General features: G+C 42.3%; 1 protein-coding gene across 5 annotated transcripts in view; it reads left to right on the top strand.

Moving 5' to 3' along the window:
• Positions 1–22,580, top strand: part of nckap5l (NCK-associated protein 5-like) — an 883,389-nt gene that overhangs the window by 732,760 nt on the left and 128,049 nt on the right. For 4 of the 5 annotated variants that reach the window (XM_073047595.1, XM_073047596.1, XM_073047597.1 and 1 more), the window contains 3 exons: positions 13,801–13,989; positions 15,937–19,820; positions 21,888–22,065. In XM_073047595.1, the coding sequence (XP_072903696.1) occupies positions 13,801–13,989; positions 15,937–19,820; positions 21,888–22,065 (4,251 nt within the window). Of the gene's footprint in view, positions 1–13,800; positions 13,990–15,936; positions 19,821–21,887; positions 22,066–22,580 lie in introns of those variants that run through there. The other variant, XM_073047600.1, reaches the window with a different exon arrangement.

The following is a 22,580-nucleotide window of genomic DNA, read 5'->3' as shown; positions in this document are numbered from 1 at the left end:
CCACCAACATACCAGATGAAGCTAAACCTATCTGCCTGCTTGTGATTTGTGTCACTCCTTTGCTATGATGCTTACTTGTCTGTCTAAATCCCTTTTCAGTGAGACTATCTAGTCTCTTTCCAACATCACCCTAAGCAGGGTGTACCAGGCATGTATCACCCCCAGTGTAAAAAAAACTCGTCATGCTTCTTACCCGTAGCCTTCCTCCTTGATCATGATCACCAGGGCTTTATCTCCCGCTTGAATCTGAGACGACAGGGTCATCGTGATCACCAGGCCTTTATCTCCAATTGAAACTGAGATGACAGGGTTTTCATTTTCACAAGTCATTCTCCCTCTAAGTCAAACTTCAGCTGTAGACTGATCTATGGGTTACATTTCAAACAAGCTGAAACCTTCATGCTAACACATCTCTATAGGCTGTCCTTGAGACATCTGCTCTATTGGAGTTTGTGTTGTAAAAGATGATTGTCAGCTTGTAAGTCCACAACAGTGGATCATTACAAACACCAATGTCAAGGTGTTTGTAATGATCCTGTTCAGCTTTAGCAAGGCACCATTTTTCAATGAGTCCCAAGTTTCACTGTCCACCTTTTGCCAATGACAGTCGTGCATGCATTAAGATTTGTTAACCTTCTGGTTGCCAATGAAAGAAAGAGTTTGCTCCCAATTAATGATTAGACAATATTTTATCTCTGAAATATCCATATACAATATTTTAACAGGATTAGTTTCATTATAAGTCATTTTATTCTGAAATATCTTTTTGATGGTTACCTGCAGGTTACCAGGCCTGGTTCTTTATTATGAAGGAAATCACACCATATAAAGAGATAAAATAAAATTACTTGTGGCCTTTACAAATGACCATAAGACATAGGAGCAGAATTAGGCCATTTGGCCCATCGAGTCCCATTTCATCATCACTGATCCATTTTTCCTTTCAGCTCCAATTTCCTGCCTCCCCTCTTAATTCCCCCCCCCCCCCCAACCCATATCCCTTCATACCATTCAATAATCTGTAAACCTCTGCCTTGGCCTCCACACTTGCCTCTGGCAATAAATTCCACAGATTCACACCCTCTGGCTAAAGAAATTCCTTCTCATCTCCGTTCTAAAAGGATGCCCCTCTATTCTGAGGCTGTGTCCACTCGTCTTAGACCATAGGAAACACCCTTTCCACATGCACTCCATCAATGCCTTTCATCATTTAATAGGTCTCAATGAGGTCACTCCTCAGTGTCCTGAATTCTAGTGAATACAGGCTCAGAGTCATCCAATGCTCTTCATATGACAAGCTGTTCAATCCAGGAATCATTTTCGTGAACCTCCTTTGAAACCTCTCCAGTTTCAGCATGTTTTTTCTAAGACCATAAGATATAGGAACAGAAGCAGGCCATTCAGCCCATCGAGACTGCTCCGCCATTCAATCATGGACTGATCCAATTCTTCCAGTCAACCCCACTTCCCTGCCTTCTCCCCATACCCTTTGATGCCCTGGCTAATCAAGAGCCTATCTATCTCTGCCTTAAATGCACCCAGTGACTTGGCTTCCACAGCCACTTGTGGCAACAAATTCCACAGTAATTTCTCTGCATCTCTGTTCTAAATGGATGTCCTTCAATTCTGAAGTTGTGCCCTCTTGTCCTAGACTCCCCTACCATGGGAAATAACTTTGCCATATCAAATCTGTTCAGGACCTTTAATATTCGGAATGTTTCTATGAGATTCTCCTGAACTCCAGGGAATACAGCCCAAGAGCTGCCAGACGTTCCTCATATGGTAACCCTTTCATTCCTGGAATCATTCTCATGAATCTTCTCTGAATCCTCTCCAATGTCAGTATATCCTTTCTAAAATAAGGAGCCCAAAACTGCACACAATACTCGAAGTGTGGTCTCACGAGTGCCTTATAGAGCTTCAACATCACATCCCTGCTCCTATACTCTATTCCTCTATAAATGAATGCCAACAGTGCATTTGCTTTCTGCACCACTGACTCAACATGGAAGTTAAACTTTAAGGTTCCTGCACAAGGACTTCCAAGTCCCTTTACATCTCTGCATTTTGAATTCTCTCCATCTAAATAATAGTCTGCCCATTTATTTCTTCCACCAAAGTGCATGACCATACACTTTCCAACATTGTTTTTCATTTGTCACTTCTTTGCCCATTCCCCTAAACTACCTAAGTCTCTCTGCAGGCTCTCTGTTTCCTCGACACTACCCACTCCTCATTACCCCCACCGCCTTATTTTCACCATGGATGTCCAGTCCCTATATACCTCCATCCCCCACCAGTATGGTCTCAAAGCTCTTCGCTTCTTTTTGGATTCCAGACCTAACCAATTCCCCTCTACCACCACTCTCCTCCGTCTAGCGGAATTAGTTCTTACTCTCAATAATTTCTCCTTTGGCTCCTCCAACTTCCTCCAAACCAAGCATGTAGCCATGGGCACCCGCATGGGTCCCAGTTATGCCTGCTTTTTTGTTGGCTTTGTGGAACAGTCCATGTTCCAAGTCTATATGGGTATCCGTCCCCCTCTTTTCCTTCGCTACATCGACGACTGCATTGGTGCTGCCTCCTGCACGCATGCTGAGCTCGTTGACTTCATTAACTTCGCCTACAACTTTAACCCTGCCCTCAAATTTACCTGGTCCATTTCCGACACCTCCCTCCCCTTTCTTGATCTTTCTGTCTCCATCTCTGGAGACAGCTTATCTACTGATATCTACTATAAGGCTACAGACTCTCACAGCTACCTGGACTATTCCTCTTCCCACCCTGTCTCTTGCAAAACTGCTATTCCCTTCACACAATTCCTCCGTCTCCGCCGCATCTGCTCTCAGGATGAGGCTTTTCATTCTAGGACGAAGGAGATGTCTTCCTTTTTTAAACAAAGGGGCTTCCCTTCTTCCACCATCAACTCTTCTCTCAAATGCATCTCTCCCATTTCCCACACATCTGCCCTCACCCCATCCACCCGCCACCCCACTCGGGATAGGGTTCCCCTTGTCCTTACCTACCACCCCACCAGCCTCCAGGTCCAACGTATAATTCTCTGTAACTTCCGCCACCTCCAACGGGATCCCACTACCAAGCACATCTTTCCTTCCCCCCTCACCTTTCTGCTTTCTGCAGGGATCGCTCCCTACGTGACTCCCTTGTCCACTCGTTCCCCCCATCCCTTCCCACCGATCTCCCTCCTGGCACTTATCCTTGTAAGCAGAACAAGTGCTACACCTGCCCTTACACTTCCTCCCTCACTATCATTCAGGGCCCCAGACAGTCCTTCCAGGTGAGGCGACACTTCACCTGTGAGTCGGCTGGTGTGGTATACTGCGTCCAGTGCTCCCAGTGTGGCCTTTTATATATTGGTGAGACCCGATGCAGACTGGGAGACCATTCCGCTGAACACCTACGCTCGGTCCGCCAGAGAAAGCAGGATCTCCCAGTGGCCACACATTTTAATTCCACGTCCCATTCCCATTCTGATATGTCTATCCATGGCCTCCTCTACTGTCAAAATGAATCCAAACTCAGGTTGGAGGAACAACACCTTATATACTGGCTGGGTAGCCTCCAACCTGATGGCATGAACATTGACTTCTCTAACTGCCGTTAATGCCCCTCCTCCCCTTCTTACCCAATCCCTGACATATTTAGTTGTTTGTTATTTTTTTCTCTCTCTGCCCATCATTCTGCCTGTTCTTCATCTCCCTCTGGTGCTTTACCCCCCCCCCCCCTTTCTTTCTCCCGAGGCCTCCCGTCCCATGATCCTTTCCCTTCTCCAGCTCTGTATCACTTTCACCAATCACCTTTCCAGCTCTTAGCTTCATCCCACCCCCTCCGGTCTTCTCCTATCATTTCACATTTCCCCCTCCCCCCTACTACTTTCAAATCTCTTAGTATCTCTCCTTTCAGTTAGTCCTGACGAAGGGTCTCGGCCCGAAACGTCGACAGTGCTTTTCCTTATAGATGCTGCCTGGCCTGCTGTGTTCCACCAGCATTTTGTGTGTGTTGTTTGAATTTCCAGCATCTGCAGATTTCCTCGTGTCCACTCCTCCACCTATCTTTGTATAATCAGCAAATTTAGCCACAAATCCATTAATCTCATAGTCCAAATCAGTGACATACATTGTAAAAAAACAGCGATCCCAACACCGAACCCTGTGGAACTGGTAACCGGCAGCCAGCAGAATAGGATCCCTCTGTTTTCTGCTGGTCAGCCAATTGTCCAGGCGTGCTAGTAACTTCCATGTAATTCCATGGGATCTTATCTTGCTAAGCAGCTTCATGTGTGGCACTTTGTCAAAGGGCTTCTGAAAATCCAAGTATACCACATCTACTGCATCTCCTTTACCTACTCTGCTTGTAATTTCCTCAAAAAATTGAAGTAGGTTAGTCAGGCAGAATTTTCCTTTCAGGAAGCCATGCTGGCTTTGGCCTATCTTGTCATGTGCCTCCAGGTACTCCGTAATCTCATCCTTAACAATCAATTCCAGCAACTTCCCAACCACTGATGTCAGGCTAACATGTTTATAGTTTGCTTTCTGCTGCCTCCCATCCTTATTAAATAGCGGAGTAACATCTGCAATTTTCCAGTCATCCAGTACAATGCCAGAATCTTTCGATTCTTGAAAGATTATCATTAATGCCTCCGCAATCCCTCCAGCTACTTCCTTTAGAACCCGAGGGTGCATTCCATCAGCTCCAGGAGTTTTATCCACCCTCAGACCATTAAGCTTTCTGAGCACCTTTTCAGTCGTAATTTTCACTGCACATACTTCACTTCCCTGACACTCTTGAATGCCCAGTGTACTGCAGATGTCTTCCGCTGTGAAGACTGATGCAAAATACATATTCAGTTCTTCTGCCACCTCTGCATCTCTCAGTACAATATCTCCAGTGTCATTTTCTATTGGTCCTATATCTAATATGATGGCAGAATATAGTATTAATGGTAAGACTCTTGGCAGTGTGGAGGATCAGAGGGATCTTGGGGTCGCTCAAAGCTGCACTGGTTAACTCTATGGTTAAGAAGGCATATGGTGCATTGGCCTTGAACTGTGGGATTTAGTTTGAGAGCCGAGAGGTAATGTTGCAGCTACATAGGACCCTGGTCAGACCCCACTTGGAGTACTGTGCTCAGTTCTGGTCACCTCATTACAAAAAGGATGTGGAAGCCATAGAAAGGGTGCAGAGGAGATTTACAAGGATGTTGCCTGGATTGGGGAGCATGCCTTATGAGAATAGGTTGAGTGAACTCGGCCTTTTCTACTTGGAGTGACCGAGGATGAGAGGTGACCTGATAGAGGTGTATAGAGGTACATGGAGCTTAGTAAAATAGAGGGCTATAGGTAAGCCTAGTAATTTCTAAGGTAGGGACATGTTCAGCACAACTTTGTGGGCCGAAGGGCCTGTATTGTGCGGTAGGTTTTCTATGTTTCGATCCTCAACTCTCTTTTACACTTTATACACTTATAAAAGCTTTTAATATCTCCTTTGGTATTAGACGCCAGCTTCCTTTCATAATTCATCTTTTCCTTCTTAATGACCTTCTTAGTTTATTTCTGCAAGTTTTTAAAAGCTTCCCAATCCTCTATCTTCCCACTAGCTTTGGCTTCCTTGTATGTCCTCTCTTTTGCTTTTACTTTGGCTCTGACTTCTCTTGTCAGCCTTCGGAGTGTCCTTCTTCCATTCGAAAATTTCTTATTTGGAACGTATCTGTCTTGCACTTCCCTCATTTTTTTTTTGCAGAGACTGTAGCCATGGCTGCCCTGCTAGTGTCCCTTTCCAGTCAGTTTTGGCCAGTTCCCCTCTTATGCCATTGTAATTGCCTTTATTCCACTGAAATACCAACACATTGGAATTTAGCTTCTCCTTCTCAAATTTCAAAGTGAACTTGATCGTACTGTGATCACTTGCTCCCCCAGGGTTCCTTAACCTGAAGCTCTCTTATCACCTCTGGATCATTGCACAGCACCCAATCCAGCACAGCTGATTCACTACAGGGCTCAACAATAAGCTGTTCTGAAAAGCCATCCCTTAGACATTCTACAAATTCTCTCTCTTGAGGTCCAGTACTGGACTGGTTTTCCCAATCTACTTTCATGTGAAAATCTCCAACGATTATCATGACATTGCCCTTCTGACACGCCTTGTCTACCTCCTGCTGTAATTTGTAATCCATACCCCGGCTGCTGTTTGGAGGCCTGTATACAATTGCAATTTAGGGTCCTTTTACGCTTGCCATTTCTTAACTCATCCCACAGAGACTCTACACCTTCCGATCCTAAGTCATCCCTTCTAATGATTTAATATTATTTCTTACACACAGGGCCACACCATCCCCTCTGCCTACTAACCTATCTTTCTGATACACCATATATCCTTGGTTCTTCAGCTCCCAATGGCAGCCATCCTTTAGCCAAGTTTCAGAGATAGCTTTCTGTTTTAACTGCATCACACCTCTATTACCCTGTAAATCATTCCACTGGCTGTGATTATCCTTCATCTCCTGCCTGTCCTTTCTATCATCTCTATTGCCAGCTCTCTTTGATTTATTTCTGTTTTCCCCTTCCTCAGCCCTATCACTCTGGTTCCCATCCCCCTGCCAAATTAGTTTAAACCCTCCCGAACAGCTCTATTAAACCTGCCTGCTAGGATATTGGACCCCTTTGGGTTCAGGTGTAACCGGTCCTTTTTGTACAGGTCATACCCACCCCCTCCCCCCCGAAGAGGCCACAATGACCCAGGACCCCGAAGCCCTGCCCCCTACACTGGTCTCTCATTAACATGCCTGATCATGCTATTCTTCCACTTGTCAGTACATAGCACAGGGCAGCAATCTTGAGATTACTACCCTGGAGGTCCTGCTTTTCAGCTTCCTACCCAACTCCCTGCATTCTCTCTTCAGGACCTCCTCGCTTTTTCTACCTATGTTATTGGTACCAATATGTATCAAGACTTCTAGCTGTTCACCCTCTCCCTTCAGAATCCTCTGCACTCGATCCAAGACATCAAACACACCATGCGGATATCTCTATCAGGCTGACAGAACCTCCTGTCTGTTCCCCTCACTATGGAATCCCCTATGACTACAGCATTCCTCATCTTCTTCTCTCCCTTCTGCACCATGGAACCAGACTCAGTGCCAGAGACCCGATCACCATGGTCATCCCCATCAACCACCTCCAAAACGAGATGATGATTCCTGAGGGAGATGGCCACTGTGGGGCTGTCTACTACCTGAGTTCTTCCCTTCCCTGACAGTCACCCACTTGTCTAACTCCTGCAGCCTCGAGGTGACTAACTCCCTGTAGCTCCTCTCTATCTCCTGCTCACTTTCCCTAATAAGCTGTAGGCCATCGAGCCGCAGCTCCAGATCCCTAACATGGTCTCTCAGGAGCTGCATCTTGTTACACCTGGTGTAGATGTGGCCATCTGGGAGACTGGAAGATTCCCAGGATTCCCACATCTGACACCCAGAGCAAAGTACTAACCCTACAGACATGCCTCTCTATTACTCCAAAAATGCAAGGAAAAGTGAAGCCCGCTTACTCACTTACCTCGCCGAGGCCCAAATGAGTCAAAGCCCTACCACTCTGTTTCAGACCACACTGTCGATGTCTGCTCTACTGGGCAGTGTCTTCCTTTTATGCCTGACCTTCCCTTTTCTTCAACTCACGATTGGTGCGCCGGTTATGATGTGTCCAAAGCTGTTCACAATACTCCAAGTGAGGCCTCACCAGTACTTTATAAAATCTCGACATTATATCCTTGCTTTCATATTCTAGTCCTCTTGAAATGAATGCTATAATTGCATTTGCCTTCCTCACCAGACTCAGCCTGAAAATTAACCTTTAGGGAATCCTGCACAACCAAATCCCCTTGCACCCTAGTTTTTTTTGTATTTTCTCTCCATTTAGAAAATAGTCAACCCTTTCCTTCTGAAGTGGATAACCATACACTTCCCAACACTATATTCCATCTGCCACTTTTTTTCTCATTCTCCTAATCTGTCTGTCCTTCTGTAGCTTCTCTACACCCTCAAAACTGCCTGCCCCTCAGCCATCTTCATATCCTCTGCAAACATTGCAACAAAGCCATCAATTCCATCACCCAAACCATTTGCTTATAATGTAAAAAGAATGTCCCAACACCGATCCCTGGGGAACACCACTAGTCACTGGCAGCCAACCAGAAAAAGCTCCTTTTATTCCCACTCGTTGCCTCCTGCCAATCAGCCAGTGCTTTATCAATGCTCAAAAATTCCCTGTAATACCATGGGCTTATAACTTGTTAAGCAGCCTCATCTGTTGCACCTTATCAAAGACCTTCTGAAAGTCCAAGTAAACAACATCAACCAATTCTCCTTTGTCTATCCTGCTTGTTATTTCTTCAAAGAATTCCAACCGATTTGTCAGACAAGGTTTTCTCTTGAAGAAGCCATGCTGACTATGCCCTATTTTATCATGTGCCTCCAAGAACTCAAAATCACATACTTAACAATTTACTCCAACATTTTCCCAACCAGAGGTCGAACTAACTGGCAGCCTGTAGTTTCCTTTCTTCTGCCTCAATCCCTTCTTGAGGAGTGGTGTTACTTTTTGGAATTTTCCAATTGTCCAGAACCATTCCAGAGTCTACTGATTCTTGAAAGGTCATTACTAATGCCTCCACAATCTCTTCAGCCATCTCTATTAGAACCCTGGGATGTGCACCATCTGATTCAGGTGAGTTATCTACCTTCAGACCTTTCAGTTTCCCAAGAACCTTCTCCCTAGTGATGGTAACTTCACACACTTTTACCTGTTTACACTCTTGAACTTCCAGCATACTGCTAATGTCTTCCACAGTGAAGATTGATCCAGAATACTTATTCAGTTTGACTGCCATCTCCTTGAACCCCATAACCTCCTCTCCAGCATCATTTTCCGTTTGTCTCGCCTCTTTTTTACACTTTATGGATCTGAAGAATCTTGTGGTTTACTCTTTGATATTATTGGTTATCTCACTTTCATATTCCGTCTTCACCTCCTCATGCTGGTTTTTAAAAGCTTCCCAATCCTCTAACTTTCCACAAATTTTTGCCTATTATATGCTCCCTCCTTGGCTTTTATGCAGGCTTTGACTTCTTTTGTTCCACTCTCGTGACCATCTTGATATCAATTTTACCAATGTTATCTTTTACAATGATGTCATTAAAAAGCATCGTGATCTATACTAATGAGTTAGTTACTGTACCCAGGCTTGGATGCTTTTATCTCTGTAATGCAATTCATATTTTTAAAAATCTAGGTCAATGTCCACAGGCCAGTCTCAGAACTAGTTTACATTGAGTGAGCATTAAATGAATTTTTAGATATTTTAACACCTAAGTGAATGTATTTTTTTATGCTTTTCAGGAGTCTAAAATATGTCATACTTGTCTTCCAACAGTAAGAAACTCAAATGCTTGACATATGAAACAAATTCAGAAACAATTGGAAATACAGCCAGATAGTCAGCTTTAGCAATAAAAGATGACAACATACTTCTGTAACAAGAAATCCCACCATGTTCTATAGGATTAAAATTTTTTAAATGAAGCTGAGATTTATGAGGAGATATTAATTTAGTTGATCATTAGTCAAAGGGATAGTATTAATGAGGAGATGCAGTGAGATGGAGAGGTTTAGGCAAGGAAAAGCAGAATTTTGAGCCTTGGAGTTTGTCATGCCACAAGTAATTAACTTTGTGCATGATCAAGGTGATAGAGGAGTTTACGGAAGTGAAATTGTTGAGGACAGGGTGGTATTTGAAAAGAAAGAGTTTATGTTATGTTCAAGGCACTGTTGAATGGAAAATCCTACTAAAAGTAGTGGATACGGCTGAGGCCATCACAGGTAAAGCCCTCCCCACCGTTGAGCACATCTACACAAAGTGTTGTCACAGGAAAGCAGCATCCATCATCAGGGACCCCTGCCTCCCAGGTCATGCTCTCTTCTCACAGTTGACATCAGGAAGAAGGTGCAGGAGCCTCAGGACCCACACCAACAGGATCAGGAACAGTTATTACCCCTCAACCATCAGGTTCTTGAATCAAAGGGGATAACTGGACTCAACTTCATTTGCCCAGTCATTGAAATGTTCCCACTACCAAGGGATTCACTTTCAAGGGTTCTTCATCTCATGTTCTCAATATTTATTGCTGATATATTTATTATTATTTTTATTTATTTCTTTTTGCATTTGCACATTGGTTGAATGTCCAACCTGGTGCAGTCTTTCATTGATTCTGTTATGACTGTTTTTATATTATGGATTGTGTTGGCGCGTGGCCTAGTGGGCAAGGCATCAGACTAGTAACCTGAAGGTCACTGGTTCGAGCCTCAGCTGAGGCAGCGTGTTTGTGTCCTTGAGCAAGGCACTTAACAACACATTGCTCTGCGACGTCACCAGTGCCAAGCTGCATGGGTCCTAGTGCCCTTCCCTTGGACAACATCGGTGGTGTGGAGAGGGGGGAGGCCTGCAGCTTGGGCAACTGCCAGTCTCCCATACAACCCTGCCCAGGCCTGCACCCTGGAAACTCCAGGCACAGATCCATGGTCTCTCGAGACCGACGGATGCCACCACCATATTATGGATTTATTGAGTACAGAACTGTGCAAAAGTCTTAGGTATATATAGCTAGGGTGCCTAAGGCTTTTTCACAGTATGGTGTGAAGAACGAATTTGTTGCTCACCTTTGGGAAGGTGGAGCACCTACTTAGCCCACCAATTAGGCACACATAAATCCATGGGAGCAGGTGGTGGATGGTTGTATGAGCAGCTGGTGCATATCAGAAGTCCTGGTTATGTGACCACTAATGGCAGGCAGACAATCTCTGAAGGGCATTGATAATGTCTGGGGTCACCCGTCTTGTAAAGACACTGCCCAGAAGAAGGCAATGGCAAACCATTTCTGTTGAAAAATTTGCCAAGAATAGCCATGGTCACGAAAAGACTGTGATCACCCACATCACACAACACGACACATAATGAATGAATGAACTTTTTCTCTTTGTTTGGGTGAAAAGAATGAAATGGGAGTGAATGCATATGCAGTGAAACAAATTGCAGTGGGTGGGAGCAGGGGAATTGAACCAATGGGATTTCCCTGGTGATGAAATGCCATGGACCAGGTAGGGTGTAACAAATAAAAATGTAACAGTGTTAGTCAATATTTTGAAATGGTATGTTGGAAGCTTTCTTTTATTAGCTTTGGAATGGAGCATGAGAACATGGAGGTTATGGTGGAACTGTTTACAACACCAGTTAGGACATGGTTTGCATCTTGTTTACAGTTGTGGTCATCATCTTACCGGAAAGATGTGATTTCACTGGTCAAAATTAACATTGAGTTTATTGTCTTCTGCACAATTATGTGTATGTGTACTGCAAGTGCAGTGACAAGTTTACTTTCAGCAGCATCACAGGTGGTGAGAGTACTAAGGAGATCTACAATAGTGTTGCTAGGACTCCCAAACTGTAGCTATGAAGAATAATTGAGCGAGATAGAGTAGTTTTCTTTGAAACAAAGGACACTGACTGTCTGCTTTAATGAGGTGAGTAAAGCTGTGAAGGCCCTGGGGATTAAATAAGAAGGATCTATTTCCCTTAGCCGAGGCATCAAAAACCAGGAAATTTAGACTTCCAGTTATTGGTGGAAAGATTAGAGGGAGATGAACAAGAGTGTGTCATCTGGAGGATGGTGGGAATCTGTCACTGCACAGGGCCAAAAGAAGCTGCAGAGGGTTGTAAGTTTAGTCAGCTCCATCTTGGATATTAGCCTACAAAGTACCCAGGGCATCTTCAAAGGCAGTGTCAATCATTAAGGACCTCCAGCATCCCCAGGGCATGCCCTTTTCTCACTGTTACCATCAGGTAGGAGGTACAGAAGCCTGAAGGCACACAACAGCGATTCAGGGGCAGCTTCTTCCCCTCTACCATCCGATTCCTAAATGGACATTGAACTCTTGGACACTACCTCAATTTTTTAATATATATTATTTCTGCTTTTGCAAGATTTTTAATTTATTCAATATGCATATACAGCAATTAATGAATTAATTTATTTTCTATATTATGAATTGTATTGTACTGCTGCTGCTATGTTAACAACTTTTGCGACACATGCCAGTGATAATAAGCCTGATTCTGATTCTGATCTTGAGATTATAGCCCAAGAGGGTCGTCGAAGCAAAATCTCTCAGTTTTGTTAGAGTGTTTGGATTTATGACCTGAAGAACTAGCTGACATAATGGGATGGGCCAAATTAATCGCCTTCTATATTGTATATTTTGTATAGCTCTATGAAAGAAGAATCGGCAGTTTTCTTTGCTAGGAATAATTTAATCAAATGTTAATTTCTAAGCTTAAATTGCTTTTAACATGATGGGACAGTGATGCATCTTTTAGGATTTTAGCAACTTCTGAAAGATTAATTTTTTAAAGATAAATGCAGTTCAACAGTTTGGCCTAACCTTTTTCACATAACATGCATCTTAACTTACTTTAACAACCTTAAAGCAAACTTTTTTGAGTAAAAAAAAATAAAAACTAAAAATGCCATCAGGAGCCTCAGGACTCTCAGCACCAGGTTAAGGAACAGTTATTATCCCTCAACCATTAGGGTCTTGAACTGGAGTGGATAACTTCACTCAGCTTTAATTACCCCATAATTGGAATGAACCCACAACCTAGGGACTCTCTTTCAAGGGCCCTTCATCTCATGTTCTCAATATTTTTGCTTATTTATTATTGTTATTGTTATTATTTATTTTTGTCTTCTGCACTCTTGTTGAACATCAAGGGTGGTGTGGTCTTTAATTGATTTGGTAATTGTTATTATTCTATAGATTTATTAAGTATGCCTGCAACAAAATGAATCTCTGTTTTATATGGTGACATATATGTATGATAATAGATTTACTTTGAACTTTGGACTTGAAATGTGAAAATTCAGAAAAAAATGGAAATACTCTATGGGTTAGATGGTATATGTGGCAGAACAAACATTGATAATGTTTAAGTTAAGATTAGGAATTTTGACAAAGTCTCTTTGACTTAAACATTAACCTCTTTCCACAAACCTACCTTAACTGTTCTTTCTGTCACTAATCAGCATTTTTCTAGAAACAAACATGTTTGTTTGACTCTTAAAGGGGATTAAGCAGAGACTTTGCAATCTGCCAAATGTCTAGAAAGAGACATACTTCAGCTGTTCTGGTGGTCCTGCTGAAGGGTCTCGGCCCGAAACATCGACTCTACTCTTTTCCCAGATGCTGAGTTCCTCCAGCATTTTGTATGTGTTGCTCGTATCTACAGCATCTGCAGAATTTCTCTTGTTTAATACTTAAGCTTTACAACCTTTTCAAAACCAGCTCAGGATCCACACTCAGTATTAACATTTCTTTCTCCCCATGCATCTTTTATTTACTTATAAGGTTTCCTGATTTTCTCCAGTTAATTTAAAACAACACAACTGAGTCACATGGAATAATTTGATGTCTGAATTCATAGAAAAGAATCAGAAGTAAATTCTGGGGAAAAATGATAAAACACTGGACAGTATGATATGCCAAAATGATCAGTGTAACTTTTGTTGCGATATGAAGTGAAAGGAAGTTCTACAAAAAGTTAGAGCAAACTGGAACAAATACAAATATCCGCTTGTGCATTGGAAGTGACAGATGACCAGAAAATGTTTCTCTGTTAACTATGTATGAGAAGAGTAGTTCCAATGTGACGAGTATTCTTTTTTTCTATTAACAGGAAGCTCATGCAAATACACCATCAAATGTATCGGTTTTAAAGTGTCAGAGTCAATTAAATCTGACAGTACCTAGCCAACTTTATCCCAGGAGCAGCTGTAGTAGCAGTGAACTCTCTATCTCAAGTGCCTGCAGTGAACATTCAAGTGGCTCCTATACTTGGAATGAAGGAAGGACATGGAGTAAGAGGGTACAGTCTGATTAACTGAACTTCATTTGACAAGGGTTTGCCAGGAATGTCATTGACAGGGCATCTCCTGGGAAAGTCATTAATAGGGCATCTCCCGGGAACGTCGCTGTCAGGCCGACTCCCGGGAATGTCATTGACAGAGCATCTCCTGGGAGCACTGCTGTCAGGGCATCTCCCAGGAATGTCATTGACAGGGCACCTCCCGGGAATGTTGCAGTTGGGGCACCTCCCGGGAACGTTGCAGTCGGGGTGCCTCCCAGAAGCACTGCTGTCAGGGCATCTCCCAGGAATGTCACAGTTGGGGCACCTCCCGGGAATGTCACAGTTGGGGCACCTCCCGGGAATGTCACAGTTGGGGCACCTCCTGGGAACGTTGCAGTCGGGGTGCCTCCCAGAAGCACTGCTGTCAGGGTGTCTCCTGGGAGCATCATTTCCAGCTTGTCCAAATCCCACTGCAAGCATTGGTGGTCTTCCCTGCTGTCCACTACCCCCCAGTATTGGTAGCACCCATAAATGATCATCCAGATCACTGATGACGAACAACAATGTACCCAGCATCAATCTACTAGTCACAGACCTCCAGCAGAGAGGCAACCATCTACTACCACTCTCTGGCTTCTCCCACAAAGCCAATGTCTAATACAATTTACTACCTTGTCTTGAATGCCAAGCAACTGAGCCTTCTTGACCAACCTCCCATGTGGGATCTTGTCAAATGCCGTGCTGAAGTCTATATAAATAACATCCACTGCCTTGCCTTCTTTGTCAGCTTTCCTGGTAACTTCCTCAAAAAACTCTGTAAGATTAGTTAGACACAACCTACCACATACAAAGCCATACTGTCCATCCCTAATCAATCCCTGTCTATCCAAATGCTCATATATCCGATCCTTTTGAATAATTTCCAATAACTTTCCCACTACTGATGTCAGGTTTACCACCCTGTAATTTCCTGGTTTCTTCGTGGAGCCTTCCTTCAACAGCAGGAAAACATTGGTTGTCCTCCAATCCTTACCAAGGGCCCCCAGTAATATCTGCATTTGCCTCCCACAGAGTCCAAGGGAAAACCTTGCGAAGCTTTGGGGATTTGTCCACCCTGATTTTCCACAAGACAGCAAATGCCTCCTCCTCAGTAATCTGTGTAGGGTCCATGAAGTCAGTGCTGTTTTGCCTCACTCCTCGAGTCTCTGTGTCAATCTCCTGTGGAAATGCAGATCCATTTAAGATCTCCCCCATCTCTTTTGGCTGCATGTATAGATTTAGCTGGTAATAAAATGTTCTGCAGATTGGCAAATAATTAAAATTGACCCTTGTTAGCATATCTGGAGTGAAACTATTGCCTGCCCTACTGTAGGCTAAGAGGTTGTCCTAAATGATGAGATAAAAGATGGGACTTATCTGCATGGCCCAAGTCTACACATTTACACTAATGCCACCTATCTTGATTTTCTGGTAGAGTGCCTGATTACTGTTATTACATATATTGCTCCAGCCATGTAGTCCCACGAACACCAAAAGAATGCCATTCTTTCCTGGATTTGTACTCCCAGTGAAGCAAACCGTGTCTTGTAAGATGGAAGAAGCATCAGGTTATTGGACGGAAAATTAACCTGTGGTCACCCAGCCTTCAAACAAAAGATAGAAAGGATTCCCAATAGAGTCCAGTCCTGTCCTCAATTCTGATCATTGATGCACAAATTATCTGCTCTCCAAGTAAGATCTGCCAAGGAATGCTAGTGTCTATGTATTAAGTTTATTAATGAATGAGACCATAAACACATAGTTACACATGTTCCTGAGAATGCTTCTTTACTTGGGTAAATGAATGTTGCTGGTTCATTAATGCATAATTTATATTTGATTGATGAAGAAATTGTTGAATCTTGTTGTCAGCTTATTAACATTCTGGCTGGAATATTTATCTGTATTACTTCTCTTCACTAACAGTCATCACTAAACTGGGAAACAAGACTCAGCATTGGCTCCTCACTTCCCAGCAACCTCTCTAGTCCTGCAGAAGAACTACCTCCAACTCGAGAAAAAGAATGCCACATCTTGGAAGGATTAAAAAAGCTTCAGAAGAAAGGGTCTTTCTTGGAACCACCTTCGCTTGTGTCAACATGGGCTTACAAGGATTGCATGAACTCCAATGAAGGAATTTACTCACTTGGCCTAAGATGTCGGAATCGCAATAAGGATAAAACTCCTACATCTTTCAAGGCCGCTGATAAAATAGTATGCATAGATCAGACCAAACCATTTGAGTATGATTCTGATTCAAATGATGATGCAGATGATGACTACACAGCAATCATAATAAATGAAGTGCCAAGTAAAGATTGCAAATCATTTTGTAAAAAACTAACACACAGTATTTCTGATAGTCTGTTTGATTGGGATCACAATGTTTCAGAAAGGCTCACACACCTAAGCTCAAGAGAAAAGCCTGAAAAGCTGACGAGTTTTGTCACTAGTTTACAGTCTGGTGACAAGTTTTGTACAAACAATAAGTTGCCTGCAACAAAACTGCAATTTAATTCTACCAAACTGCACTATGAGGATTTGGCGATCCAGCTGTCTGACACAGAGGATATTGAGAAGTTGGATGAAACTCAACTGGAAAACACTGAAAAGATAAATTCCTCCGAACTTGTATCAAGTTTTTTAAGTGACAAACAGGCAGTGAGTCATGCAAACCCACTCAGTTGTAAAAAAACATTCTTCTCTTCCGCTGATAAAGATGAAGGCCATTTTTCACCTTGCTCTGACAATAATCCACAGACATCAAACTTACTGAAAGATAACTGTCAAACAACCAAGTTTGTGAAAACATCATCTGAAGAATGCATCACAATAGTGTTTGATGCTGAAGATGGCCAGCCAATTAGGTTTAATTCCCAACAGACCGCAAGTGTCACCCTGTCTTCAAATCAGATTTCCTTTCCAAATGCTTCAGATGAGAATTGCCAGCAAACTGATTTTGCAGTAGGTGACACTAGACTGCTGCCTCAAGGACTGATCACTTGTCAACGAGGAAGTGATGCAAGGAACCGTACAATCTTAGAGTCACTGCAAGGTCACGTGCTGCAAAATCCATTAGATGATCTTAAAGTCAACAAGAAATCATTTAGTTCTGTTGTTTGTGCAGACACTGGAAATTCCAAAAGGCCATTATCTCAACACAGCCCTCAACAGCAAAAAACATTGAAGCCGACTTGTAGCACAGCTTCTGCATCAAACTCTGTACCACCTCATTCTGTTCAAAAGCCATATCTAACCAAAATACCCAACAGAGGGAAAGGCTCACCACAAAAATCCTGTCACGTAAATGGAAGTGACACTCCCCATTTGCCTGCACCACTTGGCTCTCTTAATCAAGACAAGTCTCCATCAGGTATAAAAGTCTCTAAATACTTAAAAATACCAAATGTCAGTATTAATAATGGTTTAAAAAATGATAACAACGTTCCAAAATGCAGTCCACCACTTACTCTAAGCTCTAAGATTGCATCATGCAATGAAGGAGGCAAGAGTCATTATGGGATTTTACAAGGATCTTTATTTTCCGGAAAGCCGATGGTGGATCTTGGAGAACATCCCACACGAGATAAACATGATTCAGAGGAAATTAAATCTCCATCACCATCACCTCCACTTCCACCAGGCAGAACCACTTCCTTGCTTTTTAGACCAAATTGTGAACATTCTCTGAATATAACTGCAAAATCCGAAACATCCACACCTATTGTGCCAGATAAGAATGCACCCATATGTCTATCTTTAAAGCCATCGGGAATCACTAATGCAGCATTGCCTGCCTCCCCAATGACAAAGGAAACAGAAAATCAACTAAACCAGCAGTCCCCAGCAGTCGCTGATTTTCTCGTGTTTGAGTCCCCAGCAGTCGCTGATTTGAGCAGCTCCCACCATGAAAAAGCTGCTTTGCAAAATTCAGCACATCTGTCACAGGAGTCAAATGAAACCTCAAATGATTTGACTGGAATGTCTTCTGAAAAAAAATCTGTGAAAACAAATTGCTCAAACACTTCATCAATGCACATTGAATCTTGTCCTCAAGCAGCTGCTAAAATGATTAAAAGTTTAGCATGCAATCATGCAAACCAAAAGGATCCCTCACTTCAAAACACATTTTCTGCCAAAACAGGGCAATTATGCAAAATTGACTTGACAATGCAATGCATACCATGTAAGATGTTACCAGCATTGCCACAGTGCCATGTACCAAGTATAAATGAACCCTCAGCTCAGCCACAGCACTGCCAGTCTCCAACCGGTTCTACTGAAAAGCACACAACCTTTTCATGCTTTGAAGAACAAAAACCCAAAACTCGTATTCCTGTTGGACTTAAATTATTCTTGAAATCACCACCATTGTTGAGAAAAAGTTCAACTGTACCTGGGAAGCATGAGAAAGACAGTATTAATATCTACTCTAAAGGAAACGTAACTCGGGGAAAATCTGAGCAAGTTGATGTATCTGAAGGTTCAATAGTTGATGATGAGAATGAAGGCAACCTTCAGGATCCTCCTGTTGTTAAAGCAGGTTTACCTGCTGAACTTGAGAGTGAAATGAAATATTGCAGAAACTCTACAGATGGAAATGATGTTAATAACATGGAAATTAAAGTGTTTAAGAGGTCAGTTTCAGTTAACAGCAAACCTTATCTTAAACCAGCTCTAGGTATGAACGGTGCCAAAGCTCGAAGCCAGAGTTTTAGCAATCAGTCCGGGGAGAAGCCTTCTGTTTCGCTGGTGGATGGGCCTGGAAAGGTGCGAACACAAATTATTACAAACACAAGTGACAGAGGTAACTCCTTGACGCGGCAGAACTCCACCGGTGCAGCAGAAGCAATGCAAACTAAACCAGCCTGTGGCTCCTCGGCTACCCAAAGTGCTTCACATTCTCCAAGAAAAGCCGATGTTTCCTACACACGACAGGTATCAAATGGAAGTATAAGCAGCTCAAGTAGCCACCATAGTAGTCCTAGCAAGTTGCCTTGTAGAACTCCACCCAAAGCTGACGGTCAGCTTAGTACTTTCAAGTGTAGTGGCAGACAGTCGCCTCCTCAAAAAGAAAGCAGAAGCCTACCACTCAGTGAGAAGAAAATGAAACCAATGCCACAGAAAGGGAAAAATTTAATGCTTTCTGGATATGAGTCTCAGTCATCACCAAATATGTCTTCTGCGGAAAATCCATGCAAATCGCAGAGTCCCTCTGAACTGAATTTGGCAAAAGTTGCAAAAAAACAGGAAAATCTCTCCAAAAGGCCTGAGAATCCTGGCAAGGTACTCATCCCTCCTTCTGTTGCTGAGACACAATGCAGCATTGAAGCAAAAGTCATGCTGGGAATCCAGGAAAATATGCAGAAGTTGCAACAACGGGGCAAAGTTCAGTTTTCAGAAAGTAAACAGAAGACGGGGCCTTCAATAGCCAAGTGGTTTGGGTTCCGAAAGAGTCGGCTGCCAGCTCCCAATAGCAACATGTCCGATGATTCTAAATCCAAGGATGAGAAAAAAGCAACCAAAAGTGGAGCCAGTTCTGGAATCAAGCAAACAAAATTTGATAAGAAAAAGGATAAAAGAAAAAATGAAACCGGATGTGAAAGAGAGAATGATGTCACCAAAAAAGAATCGCATTATGTCAAAAAGTTAGAACATGATTATCCAAGTAAAGGTTCTGAGTTCACAACCCAGGAAACATACTACAGTAGAAAAATAAATCTTGCATCCAAACATCAAGGTTTTAAAGATCACAATATTCCCACAAAAGAGTCAACAAATGATGAGTTCATGCAAGAGCTCTTGCACAGGTAATAATCCTATTAAATTTAACTTCCATACGTTTGGTATCCCAACATTTCAGGGTAATGTTCATTGAGTAATCTTATTTATTTTTAGTCATTATTTCAACTCCACATCTCATTTTTAACAATGGATTTTAGAGACATACTCCAAAAATTTACAACCTATATAGAACTGTGCAAAAGTTCTAGGCACCCAAGAATTTTTATATGGTTTCAGATGGTATGGCCTCCACTGAGCCCTGATCTCAACATCATTGAGGCTGCCTGGGGTTACTTGGAGAGACAGAAGCAATCGAGACGTTTAAAGTCTGCAGAAAAACAGTGGGAAGTTCTGCAAGATGCTTGGAGCAACCTAAATAACTAAGATTACTCAATGAACATTACCCTGAAATGTTGGGATACCAAACATATAGAAAGACAATTTTCTTAGAAAACTATCTGATATTTTACCAAAGAGAATTGATGCAGTTTTAAAGGCAAAGGGTTGTCACACCAAATACTGATTTGATTTAGTTCTTTGTTGCTTACTGCTCTTTATAGTAAATTGTTTAATATTTAGAAACTTTTTAATTCAAAGCATCTTTGCTTTGCAGAATATTTTTGCACATGCTTTAGACTTTTGCACGGTGCTGTATCTGCATCAAATTTTGTCAAGTACCTACATTGCACAATTCAATAATGAGTCTTGATGAAGGGTCTCAGCCCAAAACATCAACTGTTTATTCTATGCACGAACTCCTCCAGCACATTGCTCCAGATGTCCACCATCTGCAGAACCTCTTGTGTCTAAATTCAAAAACTAAAACAATTAAGCTTTTAGTTTTGTTTTGCTTAGGTAATTGCTGAAAATGTGAGCTGATAAAATTGCAACCAAGAGAAAGGCAGGAATCTGGAACTTGACGGAACAGGGAAGAAACAGATAGAGAAAGCTGGGAATGAAGCAGAGGAAAGAGTAGAAAGAAAGCACAAGTCAGAATCAGTGAATTCAATATCACATCAGCTGCAGGTTATGAAGGAGTTCCATTTTTACAGAAGTTCATATGTCTGTTTTGTCTATGTCCAAAATTATACACAGATCATGTGATACAGCAACTATAGTAAATGCCTCCTGATTACCTCCAGTATAATAACTGGTATTGATTAACACATGCAGTTATTTACTGCCTCCCCCTGCCTCATTACAACAAAGTGAAATGATGATGTCTCACAGTGAATGGACTATTGAGTATGAGCACAAGTCAATGCACTTCAATGGTCAGACAAAAAGTAAACATTTATCCAATGTGTGTTTTCCTGAAGTTACCTGTGACTCTTACCCAGAAAATTTCATGTTGTTAATTTGTCACTTTGTTTCATTCTTACCTCTTCTCTTCTCCTCATCTGCCCATCACCTCCCTCTGATGCCCCTATTCCTTCCCTTTCTCCCCTTTCTCCCATGGTCCACTCTCTTCTCCTTTCAGAACCCTCCTTCAGCCTTTCACCTTTTCCACCTATCTCCTCCCAGTTCTCACTTCATCTCCCCTCCCCCAACTACCTACCTTTCCCCTCACTGGGTCTCACCAATCAGCTTCTAGCTTGATCTTCTTTCCCTCCCCACATATTTTTATTCAGGCTTCTTCCCCTTCCTTTCCAGTCCTGATGAAGGATTTCAACCCAAAACGTTGACTGTTCACTCTTTTCCATAGATGCTGCCTGGCCTGCTGAGTTCCTCCAGATTCTGAGTGTGTTACTCTGGAGAATCTCTTGTTTATCAGTTTGTTAGTATTTTATTTAGATTTGAGAGAAGAGAAATAGTTAAAATTATTGCTAACAAAATTATAAGTCAATGTATGAAAATGGGTTATTTACTTGAGTTACAGAACATTCAAACTTCTGCATGGAAACAGTTGTGAATATTTTAACTCAAATAGTAACAGGCAGAATATATTAAGGAGCAGTCAAAAACATTTATCATTCAAGAGTCTGGAGACAGAAAGGTACAGCAAGGTTACTTACAGCATTAAAGTAGAATGAACAATTGACTGATTGAAGAAGGACGGTCTAATTCATCAGTGGAATCACTTTTACCTGCAGAGTTGATAAGAAGGCTGCTCATCAGAAGGAAAATGCATCAAATCATGTTTCCCCCAGAAACATGTCTAAGGGCATCTCCCATGGCTCCGCATTTCCTAGCAACTCTACCAGTGTTCCGGCAAGCCATGGAAAGAATTACAAAATGAAGCCACCTACTGAGATTCCAAATGAAATTCAAGTAAGTTTCAGCTTTTTCAGTATGATATTGTATGAATTGTAAATAATCTATCCTAGAGTGATTGTGATGACAATGACTTTTACTCAATTTCGTTTCAATGCATTTGCAAGTACAGCAAGAACTCTTTTGGGATGCTGAGTCATAGAGTCACAGAAAGGCACAGCATGGAAACAGTCCATAAGGTCAGGGTCAAGCCAGTTAAATTGCCTACTCCCATCGACCAGCACTGGGATCCAGCCCTCCATATTCCCACCATCCATGTACCTATTCAAACTTCCCTTAAATGTTCAAATTGAGCTTGCATGCACCACTTGTGCTGGCAGCTCATTCCACACTCACAACCCTCATATTTCACTTAAACTTTTGACCTTTTCACCCTTAACTCATGGCTTCCAGATGTCCCACCAGTGTCAGTAGAAAAAACCTGCCTGCATGACAAATGAGAGAGGACAGGTGACAGAAGTTTGTATTGGGAGACACTTTGCATCTGGTGGTTGTGATACCATTAATTTAAA

The sequence above is a fragment of the Hemitrygon akajei genome, chromosome 5 (assembly GCF_048418815.1).
Source record: "Hemitrygon akajei chromosome 5, sHemAka1.3, whole genome shotgun sequence".
Classification (NCBI taxonomy): Eukaryota; Metazoa; Chordata; class Chondrichthyes; order Myliobatiformes; family Dasyatidae; genus Hemitrygon; species Hemitrygon akajei.
The sequence above is the reverse complement of the archived record's forward strand: the minus strand, read 5'-3'. Positions and strand labels throughout refer to the sequence as shown.